This window comes from Seriola aureovittata, chromosome 18, assembly GCF_021018895.1.
Source record: "Seriola aureovittata isolate HTS-2021-v1 ecotype China chromosome 18, ASM2101889v1, whole genome shotgun sequence".
In the NCBI taxonomy this organism is placed as follows: Eukaryota; Metazoa; Chordata; class Actinopteri; order Carangiformes; family Carangidae; genus Seriola; species Seriola aureovittata.
In genome coordinates this window covers 22,420,148-22,445,008 of record NC_079381.1, presented here as the reverse complement: position 1 = coordinate 22,445,008, position 24,861 = coordinate 22,420,148, and the positions used below count along the sequence as shown (strand labels likewise).

The 24,861-nt window shown below is 38.4% G+C and overlaps 4 protein-coding genes across 7 annotated transcripts in view; 1 reads left to right on the top strand and 3 right to left on the bottom strand.

The window, feature by feature from the left end:
• clip1b (CAP-GLY domain containing linker protein 1b) overlaps nt 1-1,897 on the bottom strand; it is a 30,767-nt gene extending 28,870 nt beyond the window's left edge. For both annotated transcript variants that reach the window (XM_056403077.1, XM_056403078.1), the window contains exon 1: nt 1,579-1,897. The gene's annotated coding sequence lies outside the window, so the exon portion shown is untranslated. The remainder of the gene's footprint in view (nt 1-1,578) is intronic.
• A 216-nt stretch (nt 1,898-2,113) lies between these two features.
• Nucleotides 2,114-3,722, bottom strand: LOC130186812 (hydroxycarboxylic acid receptor 3-like). The gene has a single exon (XM_056404104.1). The coding sequence runs from the start codon at nt 3,720-3,722 to the stop codon at nt 2,733-2,735; it is 990 nt and encodes a 329-aa protein (XP_056260079.1). The 3' UTR covers nt 2,114-2,732.
• A 429-nt stretch (nt 3,723-4,151) lies between these two features.
• On the bottom strand, nt 4,152-10,095 carry denr (density-regulated protein). Of its 2 annotated transcripts, none has more exons than XM_056404436.1 (8): nt 9,937-10,095; nt 8,321-8,433; nt 8,196-8,215; nt 8,004-8,087; nt 6,826-6,916; nt 5,897-6,013; nt 5,654-5,793; nt 4,152-4,460 (listed from the first exon to the last, which is right to left on the bottom strand). In XM_056404436.1, the coding sequence occupies exons 2-8, from the start codon at nt 8,421-8,423 to the stop codon at nt 4,416-4,418; spliced, it is 600 nt and encodes a 199-aa protein (XP_056260411.1). In that variant the 5' UTR covers nt 8,424-8,433; nt 9,937-10,095; the 3' UTR covers nt 4,152-4,415. The 2 variants fall into 2 exon arrangements, with proteins under 2 accessions (XP_056260411.1, XP_056260412.1); XM_056404437.1 differs by lacking the exon at nt 9,937-10,095 and adding an exon at nt 9,749-9,877.
• Nucleotides 10,096-12,171: 2,076 nt separating this feature from the next.
• On the top strand, nt 12,172-24,052 carry LOC130186641 (cytotoxic granule associated RNA binding protein TIA1-like). 2 transcript variants are annotated; one of them, XM_056403867.1, is made up of 12 exons: nt 12,172-12,388; nt 14,324-14,420; nt 15,272-15,370; nt 17,319-17,373; nt 17,795-17,882; nt 18,620-18,695; nt 18,865-18,970; nt 19,857-19,955; nt 20,045-20,129; nt 20,248-20,386; nt 20,540-20,685; nt 21,936-24,052. In XM_056403867.1, the coding sequence occupies exons 1-12, from the start codon at nt 12,363-12,365 to the stop codon at nt 22,072-22,074; spliced, it is 1,155 nt and encodes a 384-aa protein (XP_056259842.1). In that variant the 5' UTR covers nt 12,172-12,362; the 3' UTR covers nt 22,075-24,052. The 2 variants fall into 2 exon arrangements, with proteins under 2 accessions (XP_056259842.1, XP_056259841.1); XM_056403866.1 differs by having other exon boundaries at nt 12,173-12,388; nt 20,537-20,685.
• The last annotated feature ends 809 nt before the right edge of the window (nt 24,053-24,861 follow it).

Here is a 24,861-nt window from a genome sequence, read left to right as displayed (position 1 = left end):
CAAACGACTAAGGTCAGATTTTTTTCCCACTGGTCTGTAGGTGGTGGACAGCGGCCTGAGCATGCTGCCATTTCACTCATAAAACTGATGATTCACTCTGACTCACTGCAACTAGATCAACAATGAGACTTCCAAGTTTCCTTCAGCGAAAGACGTGTGCATGGTGGCAAGGATTAGTTGACAAATCAATTATTTTGATCATCCAACTAATGTATTTTTGTAGTTTTTCTAGCAGGAAAGCCTCTAAAATCTGAAGATTCAAGCTTTCTGTTTGTCGCGCATGAGACTTCTGAATATATCTCCTTGGGTTGTAGTAAATGTAAAAAGGTGTTTTTCAATATTTTCTGACACTTGGCAAAACAATCATCAAGAAAATAACCAGTAGATTAATCAATAAAAAATAAATAAATAAATGGCAGTTTCATTATTTTCCCAGTAATGATAAACCAATCAATTGATAGGTTGTCTAATGCCAGCATATCAAATGTGAGTGTTTGCTTGTTTCCACACATTTCTATGACAGTAAACTCAACATTAACATTTAATTACAATCTATTCCCTCAGCATTTTTCACTATTTATTGGCATTTTATCAAATGAGCAATCAGTTGATTATTAAAGGAAATAACTGTGATACTCTTTGATAATAATAGTAATTGTTGGTTGTAAGCCTTACAGGACTTCTATGATGGAATAATATCACCTTGCTTGGGGAAGTATGACCAAAAACAGCTTTATAACAATATAAACTAAAACAATTCAGGTCTTAAAACAAGAGTATGACACAAAGTTCCCTCTACAAGACTAGGGCCACAAGATAGAGGATGGAGGATTAATCAATTAATTAATCAAATTGGATGTGGGGTAAATCTGTGCCCTTTGGGGCCCATGGGGGTCTGGGCAGTTGCCCGCTTTGCTCTACTGATAATCCCGCCTCCCTTGATCCAGTACCCTGGACCAGGTGAGAGGAGAAGCTTTGTCAGTGTGTAATGTTACCTGAACGCTCCTCCCCCCCGCCCAGCCGGTGCTGCCAGATCAAAACAACAAGCACACCTGGAGCTGTCAAACCCCCCCCCCCCCCCCCCCAACCCTCGGTGCTTCTCATGCTGCATCTCTGCTTCGTCTCCAGCCTCACACAGACACAGACACTCGCTGACACCAACCGACACGTACACGAATGAACCACAGCTGCAGCGGGAAAACACGATGAGACCAGCCCGCGTTGTTTGTGTCTGGGCTGGGCTCTTTTTTCTCCTTCCACCTACTGCATCCCTGGAGCTACTGAACAACTTGGGGTGGTTACACTTTTACACAACATCCGTACGCATTTAATTTCACAACGCCGGCTTACTGAGACCAAACCTGATATTTGGCGGCTACTTCCGGTGTTTAACGGCTGCTTCAACTTTACTCCTCGTCATATTTCTGTGTCCCTGCTGGAATGCCAAAGCTAGCTAGCTACAGATTAGCGAGAAACCATAAACTGGGGTTAACGTTAAAACCACTAACGCTCCGTTGAGGCGACATTACAGCAGAATAAGAGCAAGAATTGGCGGGAAAAGTTGCTGCGGAGGCTTACTTGGTGTCTTTCGGTTGAACTGGGTCTCAGTGCGGACTGTCGCGGGTCGGTACACCGAACCTTTCGCCGTTACATGTTTTCCCAGCCCCAGCCCGACAGCATGACGTCATCTTGGGAACTAATGCTGCCTTCACGGACCCAAACACGAGCCCGTACATCCCAGCACCGACGTGATTTGCGGTTTAATTGGTCGACCAATTTAGCATAAGGCTGCAACATAACAAGATTTGAAAAAGGAGAAGGGGTCTGAATAGTTTCTGAATGACTCCTGTCCTTTTATATTATTTACTGTGGTCGTGTCTGTGTCTGTGACCCTGAAGTGATGTGGACATCTTTCTCTTGCCATGTGTCAGACCTTTCTTTGGAAAATGAATAAAAACTTGAACGCAAAATGATAAATATGATTCCTCCTGTCAGAAAACACAACACAAGAGGACACATGGGACATGGCACAAAAGATATTTGTATTATTTTTTCCTAATGTTCAATTTATTCAATTGAAAACAAAGCAGAGCGCACAAGGATACAAAGACTGGAAATTTAAATGTGCACACAGAATGACAAAACCATAATCATAATTATGTTTTACAAAATCTGCTCTCTATCCTCCTAAATTCACAGAAAACCTCACACACCTTGCAGTGAATGTGTGAATTGTGCGTTTATTGACAGTTGACTCATAGCACTGAAGTCCTTTGACCTTTCCTATGGCTGTTCAACTGATTTGTCCTGTAAATATTATTTTAATTGATGGTATAAAATCAGTGTCTGCTGTTTAGAGTGGAAATGATTGACAATTGAAAGGATAAAAAAAGAAAAATGATGCAGTATATAACATCTTAACAATTATAACCTTTACAAGCTTTTGCAGTTAATATTTTACTATTCTATTACTATTATTCAGTTTTAATGGCTGATAGTTCCCTTATTGTACGCGCCAACCACACTCACAAGGGTTTATGTTACACCAATACAAGTACACGACACAAAGCTGCTAATTTTTTGAGTGGGTAATTTTCTACATTTTTCTAAGTTATAAACTGGCTTAATAAAATTCAATAGCCAGGCCTTTAAGTTGTATTATGCAGTCATGTAACCAGTTAAAATTCACAGTGACCCTGCAATGTAAGCAGGGAACACAACAGCTCCTGTCTTTATAGCTTTCTACCATCAATGCTGGAAATATTATCAGTTGACTCTGCCTGATCTTTGTCATTGCTCCTTCTCAGCAGTTTATTCAGGAGATTCTTGAAGGTGCCACTAAAGGCAGGGCTGGAGAAATAATACACCACCGGGTTGAGGACGCTGTTAAAGTACGTGAAACACACCGACGTGTAGAACGCCAGGTTGGCCTCTTCAAAGTGTTTGCACTCATCATACCATACCTTGAGGATCCATACAGCGATACGTGATACAGTGCTGGGGAAGAAACAGATAATAAAGATCAAAGCAACAGCCAACACGAACTGAACGGCCCGTTTGATTTTCCCCTTTTTGTCAATAGTCCTGCTCTTCAGCTGCCAAGTGATTCTGATGGTGCAGAAGGCGACGATGGCAGTGGGCAGGGAAAACTGGACCACGTAGAAAGTGTTGTGCCAGGTGGAGAGGGGGTTGAAGCCCATGCAGATGTTGAAACTCTCACACTGTGTACGGTTGTTATTGTAGAAGAAGTGCTCATCAGCAAGAAGGTACCCGGTAGCAAGAAAAATCAGACCCCAGAGGCCAAGGGAGACCCAGAGAGCGTAGCCCAGGCCCATTCGGTTGATCCGGTTCATGGGGTGGACGATCTTGAAGTATCGATCGACGGCCACGGCGGTGAGGAAGAAGATCCCCGCCGCACGGTTGGCTGCCAGCAGAAAGAGCAGGATACGACATGGGGCATCGCCGTACAGCCAGTGTTTCCCACGCCTGTAGTAGTCTGCTCTGAAAGGTAGGCAGAACAGCACGATGGAGTCGGCAACAGCCAGGTGAGTCAGGTACACCGAGTTGGGCTTCCACTCGTCCATGTGAAAGATGAACATCCACAGGGCGACAACGTTCCCCATCAGCCCAAACATGAACTCCAGGATCAGTATCGGAGGCAAAAGGTGATCCAGGATGGGAGACTCGAAGGCGCAGCACTTCTCTGCGAGTGTAAGATTCATCGTTTCAACCGCCAACGAAGCAAAACACGAACCGGCTGCTCTACACAGAGTCAACATAGATATGCTGTACCTGATGACTTATTTGGTTGGGAGTCATGTTTGCGCTCATGCAAATGATTCTCAGACAAACATCTTAAATCCTGAGTGGAGCGAACATCTGTGCACTATGTGTTATCTATGGGGAAGTGGTATTGACCCAGAGGAGCATGGAAACAACTGTAAATGTTATCTGTCTGGGGAGTGTGCCTTCATTATAAAATTATTATGCAGGGGAGTAGGCGCTCTCATGGGTATAATGAGTGGGGTGCGTGAAAAACAAGTAACCTGCGGCCATTTAAATGACTCAGATAAAGCAGGTGACTAAAACAAATTATAACCCATTTAATGTTTTGAAAAATCAGACACAAACTTGGAAAGAAGACATGAGCGTACAGGCGAAGGAAACTGAAATTTATTAGCCTATAGTTTGCTTGAGTGAAGAACATTTGGGAGGGATTCACGTCATACCACACCTTTGGCAAACGAGAGAAAGTAGCTATTAGCTAAAAAAAAAAAATGCCAAGTGAGTGGCCAAGTCCGCAACTTTTTATGTACAGTAAATAAAATAAGTATAAAATGACTTAATGTGTACATTTGGCCAGGTTGTCGCTGTTACAGGTCACATCCATTTCAGTAAAAGTGCATATTTGGTCTTCACTTCTTGACTTCACCCAGATCATCAATGCTGTCATCATCCACCTGTGAAGAGAGATACAGAGATTAGACCGAGTTCAGCGTTTGTGATCTCGAAGCACAAAGAGACACCAGTTTAATAACTGAGGTTGTCCGTCCTTTCGAAGCTGTGATCCCATTCGACACTTTCTTTATGGGTAAAGGTTTCTCCGCCTGAGTTTTCCATCCTTTCCTCAATAAAACGCACAAACGCCTGAGGACAAATACACTACGACTGTTATGGCTCAAACTTAATAAAAAAAGGTGAAGCAGCATTCTGTTTTTATTCACCACATATCTCAAACAAACGTGGGGCCTGCTCCATCTCATCATCTCTTTAAAAGTGAGGTTTAAAAACTGTGCTGCCTTTTGTTGTCTAGGCTCTAAGGATGTTAGTGTGGGTCAGTCGGTTCACCGCTTCGGTCCCGACAGAAATATCTCAACAACTATTGGATGGTTTGTCAAGTTTACTGAGAACATTCATGTTCCTCTCAGGATGAATTATAATCACTTTGGTGATTTCCAGACTTTCCTTCTTACCTATCAGGTAAAAATTTTTTCTAATTTGTCCAATAAGATAAGACAAAAGTTAAAACTTTATTGTCCATTAGATTTGCATAAAATGGAAATTTATCTTTGACAACCTGGCAAGTTGGAGCTTGTGTCTCCTACCAGATGGCAATACTAAAGTTCATGTCAAGTATTAAGCATTAGAAAAACCCACTATATCAGTCTCTACATAAAGAGTGAACAAACTGGCAGTTACTGCAGAACTGTCGACAAACAACAATCCCAATCACACGTCAATATTCGAGCGTGAATCTCATGAACCCACATTTATCTCCCTCAGCTCGTGAGCTGTGGACAGCCAGTGTTTATCATAACTGCACTCAAGTACAACTGTCATTACATTTATTATTAATTATTAAAAAATGTTCAAACGACAGATAGAAGTTAAGGATAGATGAGAGATGTAATCAAGCCAAGCCCCGGCTCCCCTCGTGCAGACGTTCTTACATTATTCAACATCACAGTGTCGACACAGAGAGGTTCAAACCCAGTGCAAGATTACTAATTAAAAACTATCTCTGCTTCATCCAGTAAAAATGAATTTTAAAATGAGTAAATAAAGGCACAAAAGAGAAATCTCTCTGGGCAACATGAGGGTTTATCTTTCAATACATGATTTCCTTATGTTTTGTAGAATGAAGACAGCTCACCTCAGGCCACTTCTCTTGAATGACGTCGATTATGTCGTCTGTAAAATCTCCCTGAATGATTATTTCATCCTCTGCTGTAACTGAGGCACCACAAGAGAATTTCTGGGCAAAGAACCGCTGAGCCTCTTTAAGTTCAATGTCTGCAGGAGTCAACACAGGATTTATGTTAAAAAAAAAAAAAAAAAGCATTAACAGGAAGATAATTAAACAAATTTTGAGAACAATAAAACATAAAGCTCTTACCAAATGTTGCCAGGCCACACACACGAGTCACGTATTTCTTCTTGGCTCTTGGGATTTTTGCTATCGTAACTTTCTGAGGCACAGTCTTCTTTTTCTGTTTGATCTGGCCTCTTCCACCTTACAAAGGTAAAAGGAGATAAACCAGATTATTTAAGACTCATGATGTCACTCATCAACAAGAGGAAGATATTTAAATACAGAACGCAGTGAGGAATCATTTTCTTTAATTTATAATAGCTTAAGATTTCCATGAAATTAAACCCATCGCTTCTGATACCATTTAAGGTCAGCATGTTTTCTGCTATGGTCATTTCATGTATTTACATTCTGTAATTCTATCTGTGTGATAGTTTCCACTCTTAGTTTCTCATCTCCATGATGTATTCAAATTTCTATCTATGCACAAAGGATTCACAGGAAACGAAGCAGCATGTTATCCGGTCTTACTGATATCAGAGTCGCATCATGTTTGTTCATCAAAAATGCTTCTACAAAAAGAGTTATTTCTTACATTCCTTCACAATGTACTAAGATTTAATGTCACGGCGACATAAAATCAGATAGATGATTTACATGAAGAGCTGCAGGAGAGAGAGAGAGAGCGACACACTTCCAACTCCGCAGCCTCATAATAAACATAACTGTGGGAAAAGTACTCACTGTCTGTCAGACCGTCACTGCACTCATTTATGACTGAGGTCTTTATTTCTTGCTACTCGGAGAGAACAACTACTGAACTCAACAGTGTCACCAAATCAACCAGGATTGAAATCTTAAGGATCGTGTTTTTAAACAGGTAAACAGTGAAAGTCTCTAATGCTATGACACACAAGAATGTTATTTTTAAATGTATAAAAGTCATAATGCACCATAACAATCCTACTGTAACATATTCTGAATGATTTTCCCTCTAATGTTTGACACAATACCTCTCTTCTGTTTCTTCTTCTCCTCCTCCTCGCCTGCAGGGGGAGCGTCTCCAGTACTGGGTTCCTGCTTGGGTGCATTCGCTGCCGGGCCAGTAGGACAGAAATAAATAGGAAGACATTAAAACCAACCCAGCAACAACGCTTCTTACCTTTTCAAGGACTGCGACAGTTCATGTTCACACCTGGATCCCTTAAGGTCCGGGCTAGCCTGACTAACGACTAGTGTGCGTCTGTAAGCATTTCTTTCTACCTTCACAGTTGATTATGTGACATTAAAGACCTCGAATCAGGGATAAACTTCAACTTGAAAATCTATTTTTCATACGACTTCACCTTTTTTCTGGAGCTATTTCTGATTATGGATAGAAAATAATGAGCCTCATCAGTCCCTGTCAGAACCATTATTATTCCAAAAGTCCACATTCACAAAATTAAGTTTACATTTTTAATAATAAACGTTTTGGGGTTTTTGGGGGGTAAAATCTATCAAACCTTCAGGCTCATGCTCATTACATCAATATGACCCTTTAATGAAGCTGTTCCAGCCCAATACATCACTGTAGGTAAGAAAATGAGCGTATTCTCTTCACTGATGAAATAATAAAAATCAATAAAATCAAAAATCAACCGCACTGACCTGCAGATGGTCAGTCTTTATAAACCCGTGCTCTGCAGCCAAACATTGATCAAATCTTCACAACCTTACAACTTTACATTTTACTGGAGATCCCAAAGTTTCCAGAGATACCAAATGTGTCGGCTTGAATTTTTCTTATGTGTATAAAAAGGTTATTTAAGACATATGATTTTTCCATTATACAGAACGATGAAACCATTAAAACATGGTGGGTTTGAATATTTATAGAATATACAGTAATATGATACAGTCACAAAGTGTGTGATAAGATTATCTAAAGCTGTTTAAGGGGGAAGGCTGTATATTACTGTATATTGCAGCAATAAAAAGTGACAATATGAGTGTTGATGGTTGATGGCACTAGAAACAAGATGTGAACCCAACAAGAACGGGCATTAAGATTTCATTTCAGTCTCACCAGGAAATTGTGTCACTTAACTGAAGCTCAGGAAACACAAGCTATAACACAATATTACCATCTATAAAAATGACAGAGGTATAGAGCATCTCTTTGGCAAGAAACTCATGAGTGGCACTCACCTACAGTCATCCTGGCAAACACATCTGGGAAGTTCTTCTCAAGCCACTGCCTACATTTGGCTGGCTCAGGCATGTACTCACAGTACTGCAGACACGACCACAGTGTTATATTCAGTTATAACTCAAAGAGCAGCATATTGGTGAGTGCTTTAACAGCAACAGAATCGCCAAATTGTTTAATAATTAAACTTACCTCTGTAGGCAGAGAGCACACTGCAGAGAGAGAGAGAGAAAGAGAGAAAATAGTCACATTTCGAAAAGACGTCACAGTTAAATGTTGTAAAGATGCCAAACTCAGTAAAAGGTTATTCACTGTACCTCCACAATAAAGAACTTTCAGTGGGTACTTTGAATCACTGTCAACTGTCCCATGCTCTGATCTGCTTTCCAAAGAACCTGATTCCATCTCAGTAGTAGCCATCACAAATTATCTGAATAAAAGACAAGAGAAATGGACATAAACATTTAAGGCACAAGACACATTTACATATACTGTATAAATAGGACACGACAAGTTTTAACTTTGAGTTTATTCATACACGTTCAAATCGAGCAACGAAACAAATAATTAATGAAAAATAAGGAGCTGGTAGAGAGAAAAAAGCCCAGATAGCCTTATTAATTACCTATATCTGAATTATTTCAATTTAGGCACTATATCATGAGGAATACAACTAATAATTATTTTCAATACCAATTAATCTGCTGTCTATTTTCTGTCATGTCATAAAGTAGCAAAGATGCCAATCACTGTATATAAGAATCTCCTCAAACATTTACCATAGAACTGACTCCATTTGTCTATTTTCATATTTTGGCAACTAGGATCAAAAGATCCACCAGATAATGAAGTTTAGTGTCCGTCAGTATAGTGCAAGCATATAGGGCCGCCACAGGACATTGTTTTATTATCTATTAATATTTTGATTATTTTGTCGAGTCATCAACGGTTTTTTTCTTTAAAGAAAGTCAGAATAGGGCAAAACGCACATCACTATTTTCAAAGCCTACATTATCATATTCAAAAATTTATTTTGGTCCAACTGACAGATCACAATATATCAAATATATTCAGTTTACTGTCGCATTTGACAGAGAAAAAGCATGAAATGCAAATTTGAGATGCTGTGACTAACAAATGTCTGGCTTTTTTTTTTGCATTAAAATAAATGAATCATTGTTCATTTAACAAAATAACGGCAGATTAATCTTCTGTCCATCGATAAATCGTCGCAATTCTGACTGTTTTTGTAGAGAAAAGATTTTGTGAATAGTTGTGAAAAATCCAGATCAATTTGAAACATGAGAACGGAATCTAAATAAAGTTATAATAAAAGCTTAAAGCCTTCAATTCACACAAAAAGTGATTTGTTATTATCGGATTTGTTATCATCAGACTCTGCTGCAGTCATGAGTGAACGAGGCTCCTGCAAATATTTCATCATGCTAGCATGCTCTGCCAACACGGCTCGTACCTTTATCTGACAGATAGATGAGTAGCAGCTAAATAACACCATAAAACACAACTGAAAAACCTCGCATGTGGGTCTCACAGGCCTTCATTTAACTTAAAACTATAGTAAATCGTTAAATAGCTGGTTAGAAAGCATCAAGTCATAACTAGCCTCAGCTGGCTAACATGCGGCTGTTTATAAAAATCGTTTAGCCTAAATTCTTTTCATTAATATGATTTAAATTTCTCTATTATTGCAGGTCCCGTCTGTGTACGGACAAACTAAACTGTACCTTGCTGAAAACAAAGATTCTCCGAATATAGTTTCAGTGGTTTCATTCATCAGGTAACGTTGAGTCACCCAGCTGTCACCGTTAGTGGGCATTAGCTTAGCAGGCTAGCTAAGCTAACGCACCGCTAAATGGACAGGCTCTGCTGCTCTAGAACTGGATGAAGACACAAGAAATGTCGAGTTACATACCCCGCAAAAGATACTCTAAAACTGTTGTCTGTTCAGTAAAGCCGTTCGCATTATTAACGTTAGTCTGACTTTTAGAAAATCATTCTTATGGATTGAGGTTTAGTTGGCGTACTTAGAGCACGCCTTGTAGCGCTCCTTGTTCTGGTCGTTGTAGAGGTCGATACGCTGCGCTGACGTTCGACAGCGCCCCCTAGCGATCCGGAGAGCTGTTTTTAAAAATTTATTCAAATTCAAACTGAGAGTGACAAAGAATTTGAAAAGAAAAACATGAGAGCAAATGGAAAAAAAAGAGTTAAATAATTAAGGAGTTATTGGTGGGGAAGACATCAATATCGGCCCTTGCATGAAGTATAATTCTTCTGCAGTTGTTCAGTTGTATAATGAAAAATGCCAGTTTAGGGGTTACTGCCTAATTTCATTGTCCTACTTGTGCTGAATGTAAATGTACGTTGACGTTTGTGAGCTTGTTCCTCATTAGCCGATGCTCTTTGCATGTGTTATTGTCCCACTGAATGAAGACATGCATTTCAATTCAGCGCACATAAGCGTCAATTTGTTCCATTATCCAATTGGTACAATAAAAATTGAACAAGAAAGTCGAGAATTTACATTTCTTATTGCTGTGCCCTAGAACAGATTGGTGATTATTTGTGAACATGCAGCACTCTCCTCTAAAGTTAGAAACATTTTCATTTTCATTTGTCACTTATGACAATTAATCGAGATTTTAATGGAATATATGGAATACACAACTGTTGACACAAAGTCAGTGCCCTTGTGTTGTCTATGGACAACAGTTAAAATTGCTTTCAAATGAATGAATGTTAATGAATGTTGTGATTATTTATTAGTATTTTGAACTTCACACAAAGCTGCTGTTGGACTTATTCTTTCACTTCCCGCTGCAGTTCATGGCTTTTAGCTGCAGTTTATGAATTTTGACAATCCTTTATGGATTTTGTGTCACTTGCAGCTAGACTTCATGTTTGCTGGTTCACTCTTCAAGGCTATTGCATTGCGACAACTTGAGTCTTAAGGAGATACCCTACTGAACTCCATTCAGTGTTTTTAATGGCTCCTTTTATTCTCCTGTGTAAATGAAACTGAGTGATACTAGATCTACTATGGAGCAATATGTGAGGCTACATGGGAAAGTGGTCTCAGACTTTTGGACACCACTGTATATAAACTAACACTATACTGAGAGGAGTTCCTAATATTTTGTCCATCCCATTTATAGGAATTAGGTTTGACAAAATATTAGGAACACTTCTCAGTATATCCCAGTACACTTAAATATTACCACAATAACAGTTACAGCCTCCACAATGAACATTAAAATAAACCAACACTTCTCAAACAGATTCAGTGAATACTGAACATTATAATCCTCATGAAGGAAGATTTATTACAGGCCTGTTCCATTAAACTGCATTAGTTTAATCCAGGTTCACCCACTACATATATATGAATTAAATCTAAAAAATCAAGGACACTTACAAATGCTAAAACAAATCAGCCCTTTATTTATAGTTTTTGTTACAATGAGTCATGTGACGACCTTAATTTTCTCAACCAATGCCCATCCATCCACTGTACCACAGAACATGATGTGAGCTGCAAGAATTAAAGAAAGCACAAATTCTTACATACAGTAACAACATTGTCACTTGCCTATCGTGCTTCATGGTTGAAATGTCTTCTATGTCACCTTCTGTTTGTCCATTTGACACCAATCAAGATAAAACGGCACCAATCAAAAAAAAAATGCTAATGATAGCTATCCCCCCACTTGTTATTTAGTATTCTTATGAAATTGTTAAATTTATTCATCAATGAACAATGCCAGCAAGCTAGCTGCTAGTGCTAGCAAGCTAGGGTGTTTATTTTGCTTTTAATTTTCAAATTCGAATTAACATTTGAATATTGTCCACCGTGCAGCAGTATATGACTTTGAAAATGAAATGTCAACAGCTTTTCCATTTCATTGTAATATGGTCCTAGATTGCCTGTGCAAGTATGTGAAAATGAAAATGCAAATTGGTTTATTGTATTTTTTTCTTTTTTGCTCAAATAACACATACATATGTGGAAAATTAAAATGCTATTGTGGAATTACATTATCATTTGAATATGGTCCCCAATAGGCTTCCATACAGTACAGCCCTTGAGTACTTACTCGGTATTTTGTAATGAACCCAGAAGTTGCCTTTCGTTGAACTATTGCGCATGCGTGTTTCGTGTCGGCCCCGTCGCTCCGCCATCTTTGTCGGCTACCCCATTGTTCACCGTGGAGATAACAGCGGCGCTAAATCAGTTCATACTGCGCAATAAAATAACTTGACGGTGTCACAGGCAGCTGCCCGCGACAGTCGTGGATTTGCTCTCAGGGTTGCGACTTGTTCTCGGCCAGCAAGTTAAACAGAATGGACGATGACCAGCCCAAAACCCTGTAAGTGTGTGTGTGTGTCTGCGTTACCGTTAGCTAACCACTTGTACTCGTCACGTAACAGTCAGTGGCAGCTTGTTTTCCCCAGAACCGAACTCCATTCACAAAACGTCCTTTTCTCTGGTGTGCACGGATTGAACGTTTAAACTCATTAAAAATCCCACAGTTTAATGTTTTTGTGCGGTCTACACAATCTAACACGACCTGAAAAATTTAAACACATTGCAATGAGCTAACTGTTGGTAAATTCTCCTCATTGTTTGTCACCCCAGCAGGGTTTAACGCTAGCTAGCTAGCTAGCTAGCTAATTCCAGAAAAATCGCAAATCTCAGTCCAAAAAAAACGCATGGGTTCACACTGCTATCTTTAAAAAAAAAAAAAAAAGTCAAATATAAAATGTTTGTTTGTTATTCAAGTAAATGCGGTGTGCTGTGTTTTTTGTATGCCGAAAGAAAGAAAAAGACTAGCCAAAGATTAGTCAAATGTATCAAGACTGACGATGAGCGGAGCATTAAACTACCATCTTTTTCAGTGGAGTTTGGTGTGTCACCTCCTAAACGTTAGTTGGGCGATAGAATCATTATTGCCTAGGCCTTGGAACATATTTGTATGTATAGTTTTGTTACCAGCAACCTCGCCAAATCTTATCATAGGTCAATACTGATGTTAATTTTGGTTTTGTGTTATTTTTATTACCTGCCTAAGATTAACTCAATTCTATTTAAAGCCAGTAGTGAGGTAAAGCAAGGTCAGTAGCTGAGATCTCAATAATAATACTTATCCTCAGCTGCTCTCTATATTTGGTTGAAGAGCTGATTAGTACACACACAAGCATTTGCCATAAACAGCCTTGAGATTTCATTGTTTTGAGACAAGATCTTTTCATGCATGAAATTTGCATATTGCTGTATGCTTGTAGGTGTTTTGTTGTTGTTTGTTTGTTTGTGTGTTTGTGGTTTTGGCATTTATACATACACAGGTGTCTCATGGTAACATTCTAGTTCCAGCTAATGATTCTGTTCATTATCAATTTAAATTTGATGATTATTTGTTTGATTGTTTTAGTTTATGAAAGGCCGGAAAATAGCATATAATCACCGTTATAACTTCCCCACAGACCAAGGTGACATATTCAGATGTCTTGTTCTGTCTTTACAGTTGTCCGACATCATACACATCAACATATCTAGTTTTGTATCGTGTATGGCAAAGAAAAGAACCAAATCCTCACATTAGGGAAGTTAGAAACAGCAAATGTGAGGCATTTTACTTTAAAAAATAAGATGATTATTTAACGATCAAAATAGTTGCAGATTAATTTTCTGAAAATTGACTAGTTGAGTCGTTTTGTCTATAAAATATCAGATGAATTGTGAAAATGCCCATTACATTTTCAAAGAGAGTCCTTGTTGAGGTCATATAATGTAATGTATTCCACAATCAACGGTCCAAATCCCCTATAATCAGTTTTAAATATATAACAGAAAGCTAGCAAATACATTGAAGAGGCTGCATTCAGTGGATTCTTTGCATTTTGTTTAAGAAATGCAAAGAATCCATGGCTTAAACAAATAATCAATCATCAAAATAGTTGCAGATTAATTTTCTGTCAACTGACTAATCAATAAATTGTTGCAGCTGTGTAATAGTGTTTTTATATTGGGGTATTGTAACTTAAATGAAAGATCTCAATAATTCTTCCACCACTAATTTTTCTACTACCTTACAGGATTAACAAAACCTGCACTACCTACACAGGGAGGCAACCGCCCCTAAACCCCTAGTGATTTAGACAGAGACGATTCCTGCTTGTCGCTGTGCTCATAGTCTTCTGTTGATTGTAAATTCTTTTTTCTCTCCCAGGCAGGATTTTCCAACATGGAAACATTATGAGTAATATGCAACGTCTGTTTTCTGTCCATGTTTGTTTGTATTTAGGTATGTGGGGAATCTGTCCCGGGACGTGACAGAGGCCCTCATCTTGGAGTTGTTTGGCCAGATTGGACCCTGCAAGAGCTGTAAAATGATAGTAGATGTGAGTCGTACTTTTCTTACATGAGAAAATGTTTTTTCGGAGAATTCATAGATAAACACCTTGCTTCCCGCCCTTGTGATCTGATATAGTTATTTGTTTCCTCTGCTGTCCATCCTGTTGATCCACATCTATTTTTCAGCAGTAGAGCCGGACCAATAGAGGATATTTGGAGGTTTAATGATAACACTATACTGGCTGATATTCATTTCCTAACACAAACACATATCATAAACAAGGATTTTTGACCAGGATCCATTACATTTACTTATTGGGGGGGGGGGGGGGGGCATGGGGAGTGACTGAATTAGCTTTTACTGTCCTTTATTTGTCTCTGCTGGTCTAGTAATCTCTCTAAGATTTAGTTTTATATATTTTGCACAATTTGACAAAGAAAACAAATTGCATAGAGTGCAGGGAGAGGCTTATTTAAAGTCTCCACTTAAGTATGTAGAAATATCACACAATTATAAAAATACAAAATACAAGAAAATAATGTGACTACATAAAAATGATGAGAAACGAATAGATTCAAAATATATATATATAATAGAATTAACATCATTATTAACAATAATATCACAATAAGAGCAGAGGATGTGAGACTGATGTGTGTGCAGTATGAGCAAAACAACAACATGACCATTCTTATTTTCCATTATTTGAATTTGTCGTTGCGTATCAGCCGTTATGAACACTGATATTAATTTATCTGCAATGAGCTTAAATCGATGCATCAGTCCAGATCTATCCACAGCCTCCCATTTTAATACCAAATGATGATGTCATTACATTTGCTAGGGCTTGTATAACAGCCACAGTGACTTAATCTTTGTGTTTCCTGTACACTCCAGACAGCAGGTCATGATCCGTACTGCTTTGTGGAGTTCTATGAGCATAGACATGCCACTGCCACAATCGCAGCCATGAATGGTCGGAAAATACTGGGTAAGGTAAGCTATCATATCTCCTGGGTGAGTCAACTAGGGCAAAGCTGGGTGGGCAGGGTTGAAATGAAGTGGCTGAAAAAACCTGTATCTTATTAAACCTTATCTTACTTCCCTCTTCCACTCCACTTAATTTGTTTTATTCCCCCGTGCACATTTATTCTTTTGTGCACACTCTGTAATGACCGGGGTGGGAACACCAGACACTGATCTCTGTAATCTTACTGCTGTGAAGAATCCTGAGAACATCGAATCTAAATACTTACTGTGAGATTTTGGTTTTGTGTGTAACTGTTCACTGGTTTCTTGCAGTATTAACACATTCAGAAAGTCTTAGATTTAAAAACACAGTAATTACGTACACCACTTACTAGATCATTTAATGTATTCTGCCTTTAGATGCGTTTATTATTCCTCACAGTTGAAGGTGTAGGGGAAATGTTGTTGCTTTATTCCTCTACAAAAGGAAAGGGAAAACAAATTGTTAGGCTTTATACAATAACATCCATACTAATGATTAAATATCGAGTATTGATTTTTAGTAATATTGTCAAAAAAACAGAAGGTTTCCATTTTTACAGTCTGTTTTGCTGTCTAGGGTCTTTTTCTTTTTTTTTTTAAGTCAAGTTTTTATTGGGCTACAACTAATTATTGTCATTATTGATTAATCTGTCAGTTATTTTCCCAATTCACCCTTGGGATCTGTAATATGTCATGAATTTGTGGAAAAGGCATAGCTGAGATATTCAGATGATGTTGTTTTGTCTGATCAACAGTTCAAAACACCAAAATATTTAGTTAAATATCATAGAAAAGTAAGAAACCCAAACCATTGAAGAAGCTGCAACCAGTGAATATTTGGGCATTTTGAGTTTAATTTTCTGTTAATCAACTTATCATTTAATCAACAACTTGTTTTCTTTGTTTACACATTTGATCAGGGGTATTTTTTTAAAAGCCTCAATTAATTGATTGCCCACATGTTGTATGACGTTAGGGTCAGTTGTCACCACTGCACACAGCTGTAACAAATGCATTTAATATTCAGATTCAGAGGCGTTGATTCAACTGTCTGATCATTTTGGAGGCTGTAGTTTTGTTTTGACCAGGTGTACCTAATAAACTGGTAACTGAGTGTGTAGTTTGCAGATTTTTGTAAGGGTTAACATCACAGGTGAAACTAATACACTGAGAACTCAGGTGTACAGGTGTAATTCAGTTTCAGTTTTGGGGTTTTTTTATCCTTTTTTTGTCACTTCATGCTCCATGCTGTCTCTCCTTTTTTTTGATGAAGTTTTTCCTTGAGTGAGTTTGCCATGTGTGTGTGAATTAATTTAACGTGGCCCTGCTGCTGTGTAATCATGCTACATGTAACATTCTCTGATCTACTTTAACTGATGCTCTTCTGTCCCCCTACATCTTTACTGCTGTGTGTTCTTTTGCAAAGTTATTTCCACATAGAATCCACATAAGAGCAACTTCAAGAAAAATACATTCAGTTGAAAATATTTTATCCTCAACAGGTATTGAAGGACCATTTGAGGAGTATAACAAGTTCGTAAAAATCACTTGTTTGTAAGTCCCTTGTTATTTGGACCTTACTTCCTTCAGTTTTGCTCCAAATTTTTACTAGACTGAGAGTGAAATGTTCCTGATTGTGACGGTGAAATCTTGATATTCTCCACTGTATTTTACTGTTTAATTAATTAATGCAAAGGTATGTAAAATTAGATAATGATCAATTTGTAGTGGTGGTTTTAAGAACCCAAGTGTGACATACAGAGACCACCTTTATTAAAGAAAAAAAGTTCTCAATCACAAAATATGACCTAAGTAAAAGTGGTGTGTGACAAAACCTCTAATCAAAGAAAAAGCACCTTCCTTGCCTCTGCAGCCGTGCTTCACGTCTCACCTTTGTCTTCTTCCTCGCTCTCTACATCTGTCTCTCTTGCAGGAGGTCAAGGTCAACTGGGCCACGACGCCAACCAGCCAAAAGAAAGACACAAGCAGTAAGTAGTTCATCTTGTGATTACTCTGTAAATAATAATGTAACCAAGTGTGTATGTGTAATATATGTGCAATTTATATATATATAATATAATATTTAGTCTGTATGTACTTGTTTTCTCTTTCTCTGTTGTTGTTTTAAAATGATTCATGTGGTTTATTCTGTTTAGTTTTAACTTCTTGTTTATAGGCGGGTGGGGGGAGGTGTGTATGTTTTACAGGGGTGGGGGTGGGAGTGTTATGTTCTGGTGGTTGCTTTGTATGTACGGATGTGTATGTTATACAAGCATGAGTACACGCATTCACATGTGTTAAATTGTTCTGAAATAAATCAAGGTATTGTTAAAAAAATAAAAATGTAAATAACAGAATTTACTGTGTTTAAATGATTGTATGAACTACAATGTGAATGTTTTTTCTCAGGTCACTTCCATGTCTTTGTTGGAGATCTAAGTCCTGAAATCACCACAGATGACATAAAAGCAGCTTTTGCTCCATTTGGGAAAATATCGTAAGTGTATTCTCATGATTATTAGTCTCTGCCATTCGTGATTTTGTATTTATGTTTTTTTTATTTTCAACAAATCCCACAAAAAGACGTGTTAGTCTGTATTTAAAGACTTTACAACTTTTCAACTCTGTCTGTGTCTGTCAGCCCCAAACCTGCTGGTTTCTAATGAAGACATAAATGTTAGAAAAAACAGGTCACAAATAAATAGTTCCATTTTAAAAATGAAAATAAAAATCATAAGGCTCAGTAATTTGCTAAAACAGCAAAATGCTACTTAGATAATATAAGTAGTGAATTCACTTGGGACTATTTGCAGAAGTAGATTCAAGGTGTTTTTTCCACTTGGTCCCTTTCAGCCTTCAAAACAAACTCAGAGCGATTACTCAGCATTTTTGTGCACATGTGAACACTTATTATTATTATTATTATTATTATTATTAACACCATTATCATCAAATTGGGTCAGACCCTTTGGAGTGTGTCTCTCTTTTGAAAATGAAGCTTAGCATCATGTCACTCACTCAGTACATGAATGTGGCTTTATGATGGGTTTTAATAGTTTTTGGACGACAATGGAGCTTAAGATTAATCAGGCTTTGGACACACACACAATACTTTATTAATACCATCAATTCATCATCTTTGTTTTCAGTCGTCACATAAAACTCAAAATTGTCCCAGTTAAAGAACAAGTGAGATGAATAATAATAATAACGGCGTGTTATATTTGTCCCCAGGGATTGTCGAGTGGTGAAAGACATGGCCACAGGTAAATCTAAAGGCTATGGCTTTGTCTCCTTCTTCAACAAATGGGTAAGTGTGTGTGTGTGTGTGTGTGTTAGACGACTGAGAAAACATTAGCAGGCTCTGACTGTCGACTTAGTCGAAGCCAGGGTTCACAATGACAAGTTTGTTATTTTTTATAATTGGTGTGGGTGACCCAGGAGTGTGTGCTGTGTGTTTTCCCCCTGTGTGTAATCAGGATGCAGAGAACGCCATACAGCAGATGGGAGGACAGTGGTTGGGAGGCAGGCAGATCAGGACTAACTGGGCCACGAGGAAGCCTGCTCCTAAAACTACGAATGAGAGTAAGTTCACAGTAATTAAATATAGATTGACTGATGGACTTTATCTCAGCCAGCTTGTTCTTGTACTCTGTTATAAATCCTTCAGTTTCGTCTCAACTGCTTCACTTTGCTCCAGACTGAAATATCTCAACAACTGCTGGATGGATTGACATTAAATTTGGTACAGATGTTCATGCTCTCTGCGGGACACAGAATAACTTCTGTGGTAAATGACAAGTTCAGTTTAACAAGGTCCAGGACCGGTTTTCTGAAGCAGTAAAAACAGTGAAAAGATGGTGTAGATCACTGCCTCTGTTTTACAGCTGATGTTATTCAAATCATTTTTCATTTCACATATTTTCAAACATTAGTGAACAGTTTGGTGTCTATCAGAGAGGTTTAAATACATGAGGGAAGTCAAACATGTTCCATGACTAAGCATTAAAGAAACAGCTTTGGAAAAAATGATGAGTTGTAATTGGCTCTTCTTGAAATAAGGGGACGATACGATATCAAAGCCAGCAAGTTCTGTCCTGAGGCATCACACTCATCTCCTGTGATGAGACCTTTTATATCAAGTTAATTCACTCGGAACATAGCTGAATTTTACATTTGTTTTCTTTATATTGCAGTTATTGTTGTGTTTTGTATCAACATCTACAAGAAAACTTGCACCAACTTAATCCCATCCAAATATCTGTTGTTGCTTCAGTAGAGTTTTACACTTCAAAAGTCAAACTGTTATGCACCCAATGAATGAAATTTATCATTTGACTTTTGTCTGTGAGGTCAGGGAAATCTGCAAGTCTGAAAAGGTGTAAAAAGCATTGATTCCAGTTGCCTTGGAAGGGTTTAAAAAGCTTTGAATTTCATTTATATTTGACTTACATTTGTCTTTTTCTTTCAGCGACCAACACCAAGCAGCTGTCTTTTGATGAGGTGGTGAACCAGTCCAGCCCCAGCAACTGCACCGTCTACTGTGGAGGAGTCACAACAGGTCTCACAGGTGAGTCGGAGACTGTTTGTCCATGAGTATGTATCTGCAGATTTGGAAGCTCGCAGGTGAAATTAAAACAGTTTTCTCTCTGTTCACAGAGCAAATTATGAGACAGACCTTCTCACCTTTCGGCCAAATAATGGAAATCCGTGTTTTCCCAGACAAAGGCTACTCATTTGTGAGGTAAGGACTTTCTGTTTGACCTGTCGTGTGAGCCAGCCATGAATTTATAAAACCTAACGTCTGTGTAGGAAGACTTGATATAAAACGGTCTAATTTCTCCGTTCTGGTCTGTGTGCAGATTCAACTCCCACGAAGCGGCAGCTCATGCCATCGTTTCTGTGAACGGCACATCCATAGAGGGCTATGTTGTCAAGTGTTACTGGGGCAAAGAAACAACAGACATGGTTAGCCCCATTCAGCAGGTACAGATGCCACAGGTAAGAACGAGGATTATCCCCAACACAATAGACTCTGTAGTCATGGCCCTGTACACATATCTGCTGTCAAGCTTTTTTCATCTGACTGCGAGGTCGTAACTGTGATGCCATTTGATATTCTGCATCCTAAAATATTCCTCTGCATGTCAGCAGAACACGGTGAGCTTCGCGGCGCAGCCCTACAGTCAGTGGGGTCAGTGGTACAGCAACACGCAGCAGATTGGTCAGTATGTGCCCAATGGATGGCAGGTGCCGAGCTACGGAGTCTACGGACAGACCTGGGATCAGCAGGGCTACAAGTGAGTACCACAGGTGCCCCCCCGGGTCAGAGGAAGTGAAGTGCACATGCAACAATCGCTTTCTTTTACCTTCCTCACTCACTTCTCTTCCTCAAGTCTTCAGTTTTAGTCTCTTAATGAAAATGTATATTCGTTTTAAAACTAAAAACCTTTTATACATTTATACGTAGTTTTCCTCCAATGTTTTGCTCTCGTTTCCCTCTCGTCTAATTCTCAGCGGATTGTAGATTAATTTAGTGCATAAATCTGTTTCTTCCAAGAACAGCTAACGTCAGATTATAGATTTCTACAGATTATTGTTATTGACGGAGACGTAACTTTGCAAATTGTTTCTTATTTACAGCAGCTAAATCATCTTCTGAAAAAGAAGGTGTCCATTTCTCTGTCTTTCACTTTATTGTTGAGTTTCTATTTAGTGGAGAAAATGTAATACATTAAGTCATAGTTGTTGTTTTCAGACTTTACTCTTTATTTAGTTTTAGTCTCATTTTCATTGTGTGTGTGTGTGTGTGTGTGTGTGTGTGTGTGTGTGTGTGTGTGTGTGTGTGTGTGTGTGTGTCACTTATTGTTGATGAAAGTAACACTGCCCTCCAGTGTGGATGTGAAGTTCTGCATTGTGGCGTGAAAATAACACCAACATAAAACCGCAGTAATGTATTACTGAAAAAGCAGGACAGAGATGATGGAGCAATAAAAAGAAGCTATGAATATTCTAAATAATTATTATAGGACAGATAATTACCTGTGTAGGTAACATATTTGAACAGGTTGTCTCATTTTTCCTGAATGAGCATTTTTGCTGATGAGGGAAAAGTAGACAAACCTGCAGGTGTGTCAATATTTTTTATTTTATTACTCATTAAATGAGTAATGCCTCATTTAGTCATTCCCGTTTCCACAGGTATTTTGCTTTATAATCCACACTATTGTAGTCACGCGATTATATTAATATTATAGCAGTTGGCCATTCCCTTTACTCTCCCAGTACATCATCTGACCAATCACTGAACAGATCCTGATCAAAGGACCAAAAAAGCTTCACAGAAATACACCTGAGGTTCCTCGCTTGAAGCGCCTCAGAAATACATTTAAGGGGCGGGAACATCCTCGATGACGGTGGACCTTGAACCACCTGTGGGTCACATGCTTGGGGGAAGGGGGGGACATAATTATCTAAATGGACGCCACCCACTGTGTCTCTTAATCTGACTGCGCTTATTGAACTGTTTTGTCTCTGTCTGCTGTTACAGTCATTTACATGCCGGTGCCGGATGGACAGGAGTGGGCGCCGTGAGCAACGGAGGGATGGTGGAGCCCGGGCAGGGAGTCAACGGGACGATGCTAACCAACCAGGCTGGCATGAGCACCGCCGGCTACCACACCCACTGATCACTGATCATAGTAGTCCTCTCTCTTAAGCCTCTGAGGTCACAAGGATGATACTCTGCTGGAGAAGGAGTGCATTAGATGTGCTCTCTCTTGTCTGTTACCACACAAAGTTATTCTCTGTTAGGCTGGTACGCCATTTTATCAGCCTCACCAGCCCATAACCTCACCCACTGCCCAAATCTGCAAGTGTAACAAAAACTATCCACTCCAGAACACGTAAACACTGTTACTACAGCTGTCGCAAATGCACCGTGCATTCCTGGGCCCATTTTATTATTTGGTGTATTTTTCTAATGCCTGCAGATAACTGGCCAAATGTAAATTATAAAACATGAAGATATTTCTAGCACAGCCACGGTTTAGTTTAAAAGGAAGAAACTCATTTAATCTATAGTAAAACATAAGGTTTTGTTTGTTTTCAGCCCCTCAGAGCCAAAGAGCAAGGGCAGAGTTTTATACCAATGTTAAACAATCATACAGGGAGGAGAGGCGAGCAACTTTGCCACAACAGATACTCAATAGTCCATTGTAATGCAACGCAGCCACAAGACATGTGTTGAGTGCGGGGTGTGATTTTTATTTTAAATGTTTTCTAAATTGGAACATCTCGCTCTCACTGTTGGTCTGTCCACCTGTTACTAAAGTGAAAACACAAGTCCAAGCAAGTTCTCAGGGTGTTGTAAAGTCATTCTGTGAAATGTAGGGAATCACTGAGTAGAGCTAGGCAGGTTGAGGGAAAGCAGATACCACAAAACAAGTAAAAAAAAAAAATATATATATATATATCAGCGTTCCTTCACTTCATCTCCCTGAACGGACTGAACAGACTGAGAGTCCAGTCTGCGGAAAACGAAAATGTGTGTGTGCTTACGTGTGTGCATGAACTGATGCTTTTACACACAAGACAATGTCCAGTTCATCTTCCCCCTGAAACAGAAAGGACTACGCCACCTTGTTTTGCTACAAATATAATAGACAAAGTGTCAGTTTCTTTTTCTTTTTTGTTTTTGTTTTTGTTTTGTTTTTTTGTTTTGAGCAACTTTAAAATGGTGACATTGTATAAAGAGCTTTTTTTTTTTTTGCCTTTTTGTTGTTTCATTTCGGGACTGTCTTAAAAAGAAATGTTGCAGTGACACCATTCAATCATGTGACGCGTGAATCCTTTTATGTTTGTTTATAAAGCATTAAGTGGCTGTCAACTGTCAACTTTATTTTTTAAATTAGATTTTCAATATCTCAAATAAATCGATTGCAGGGATTACTGCCACTCTTATCTTACTTATAGGCAGACGAATATTGCACAATTACTTAAGGTTATCTTTTCACAAAATTTGAAATACTAGGGTTTTTTTTTTTTTTTTTTTTTATGTTTTTGCATTCCACCTTATTTTGTAATTTCATTTGGAAGTCTGTTTTTATGTAAATAACCAAACAGTCTGTTCAATTGTACTGAATCTGTATAAAGACAACATGTTAATAAAGGAAGCGAGCCTGCTTCTGGTTGGAGTAATGGATTCCAGAAACAGCTGTTTGACAGTAGCATCCCTGTCCAGTGCTGGTCCGTGTACAGTAGAGACAGTGCATCATTTGATTCTTCCAGAGGCGCGGAGGACAAGCAGCATTGCTATGCAATGCAAAAGCCTTTAGATCGACAAGTATTACATAATATATTCTGTTTTAAACCTAAATGACGATTGTTTTTTTTTTTTTTTTTTGTAGATTAAGAAACAACCTTATAAGGATCAGATTTTTGCACTGTGGCCACCATTATTTTAATATAGTTGAAAAATCCATTGTGTTGCCTTATTATCAGTGAGTTACTTTTAATTTAACCAAAAATCATCCAAGAGTAGGCGGTGCCTAAGAATGTTTTCAACCTATGTTTTGGTGAGGGAAGTTCTGTTGATGCTTCAGTATCATGGTTTGTGTTTTTGCTTTGTCCCATTAAAATGCTGATGCTTAAAACAGCTCACATTTACACTGTTTGCATCTGATCTTTACAACCAGGTGGAAGGTGGAGTAACTTTAGTGTGATTGACTTTAATTCACAGCACACTCCTGCACAGGCAGGGACATCTCCAGCATGTATATTCCACTCCAAAAGATGCTTAGTAATATCTCATTTCCAGTATTGAGTAGAGGACTGCAACTAAAAATAGTTTTCATTACATATTATTCAGATGGTTATTTAATATATTTCCAGATTAATCATAATTTGGTTTATGAAATGTTCAAAAATTCCCGTCAGTTTCTTGAGGCCCAGGCTGAAGTCCTCGGATGTCTTGTTTTCTCTTACCAAAAACCCCAAAGATACTGACCAAAAGGATTAATATAGATTATGAAAACGTTAGCAGATTTTCTGGCACTGTTAAATATAGGGGACAGCTATTTTAGTTGGTCTTTAGATAGATAAATCCCTTTTATAATACGTAGTGGCTAAAGTTCAGGGGTTCAAAATTAATTGGACACTTGGCTACTAAATGTTTGAGAGTTGAGGTGGATTTGTCAGAAATATATCACAGAAATAACAAAGGTCGGTTTGACAAAATTAAGTTGGGTACATTTAAAAAAGGTCTGCACAGGATCTAGAAAATGGCGAACATAAAACGACCACAAAGAGTAACTTCGTGGTCATCTTTCTCATATCAATCTGCTTTAATAAAAATTTAAAACCGGAAGTGTTTCAACTGTCTCTAAATGATCTACATACACTTTCAAAACGGCATTTTCTCTCATTCTCATCTTCTTTATTTTGAAGAACTGAACTTCAGTTTTTACTCAGCTGGA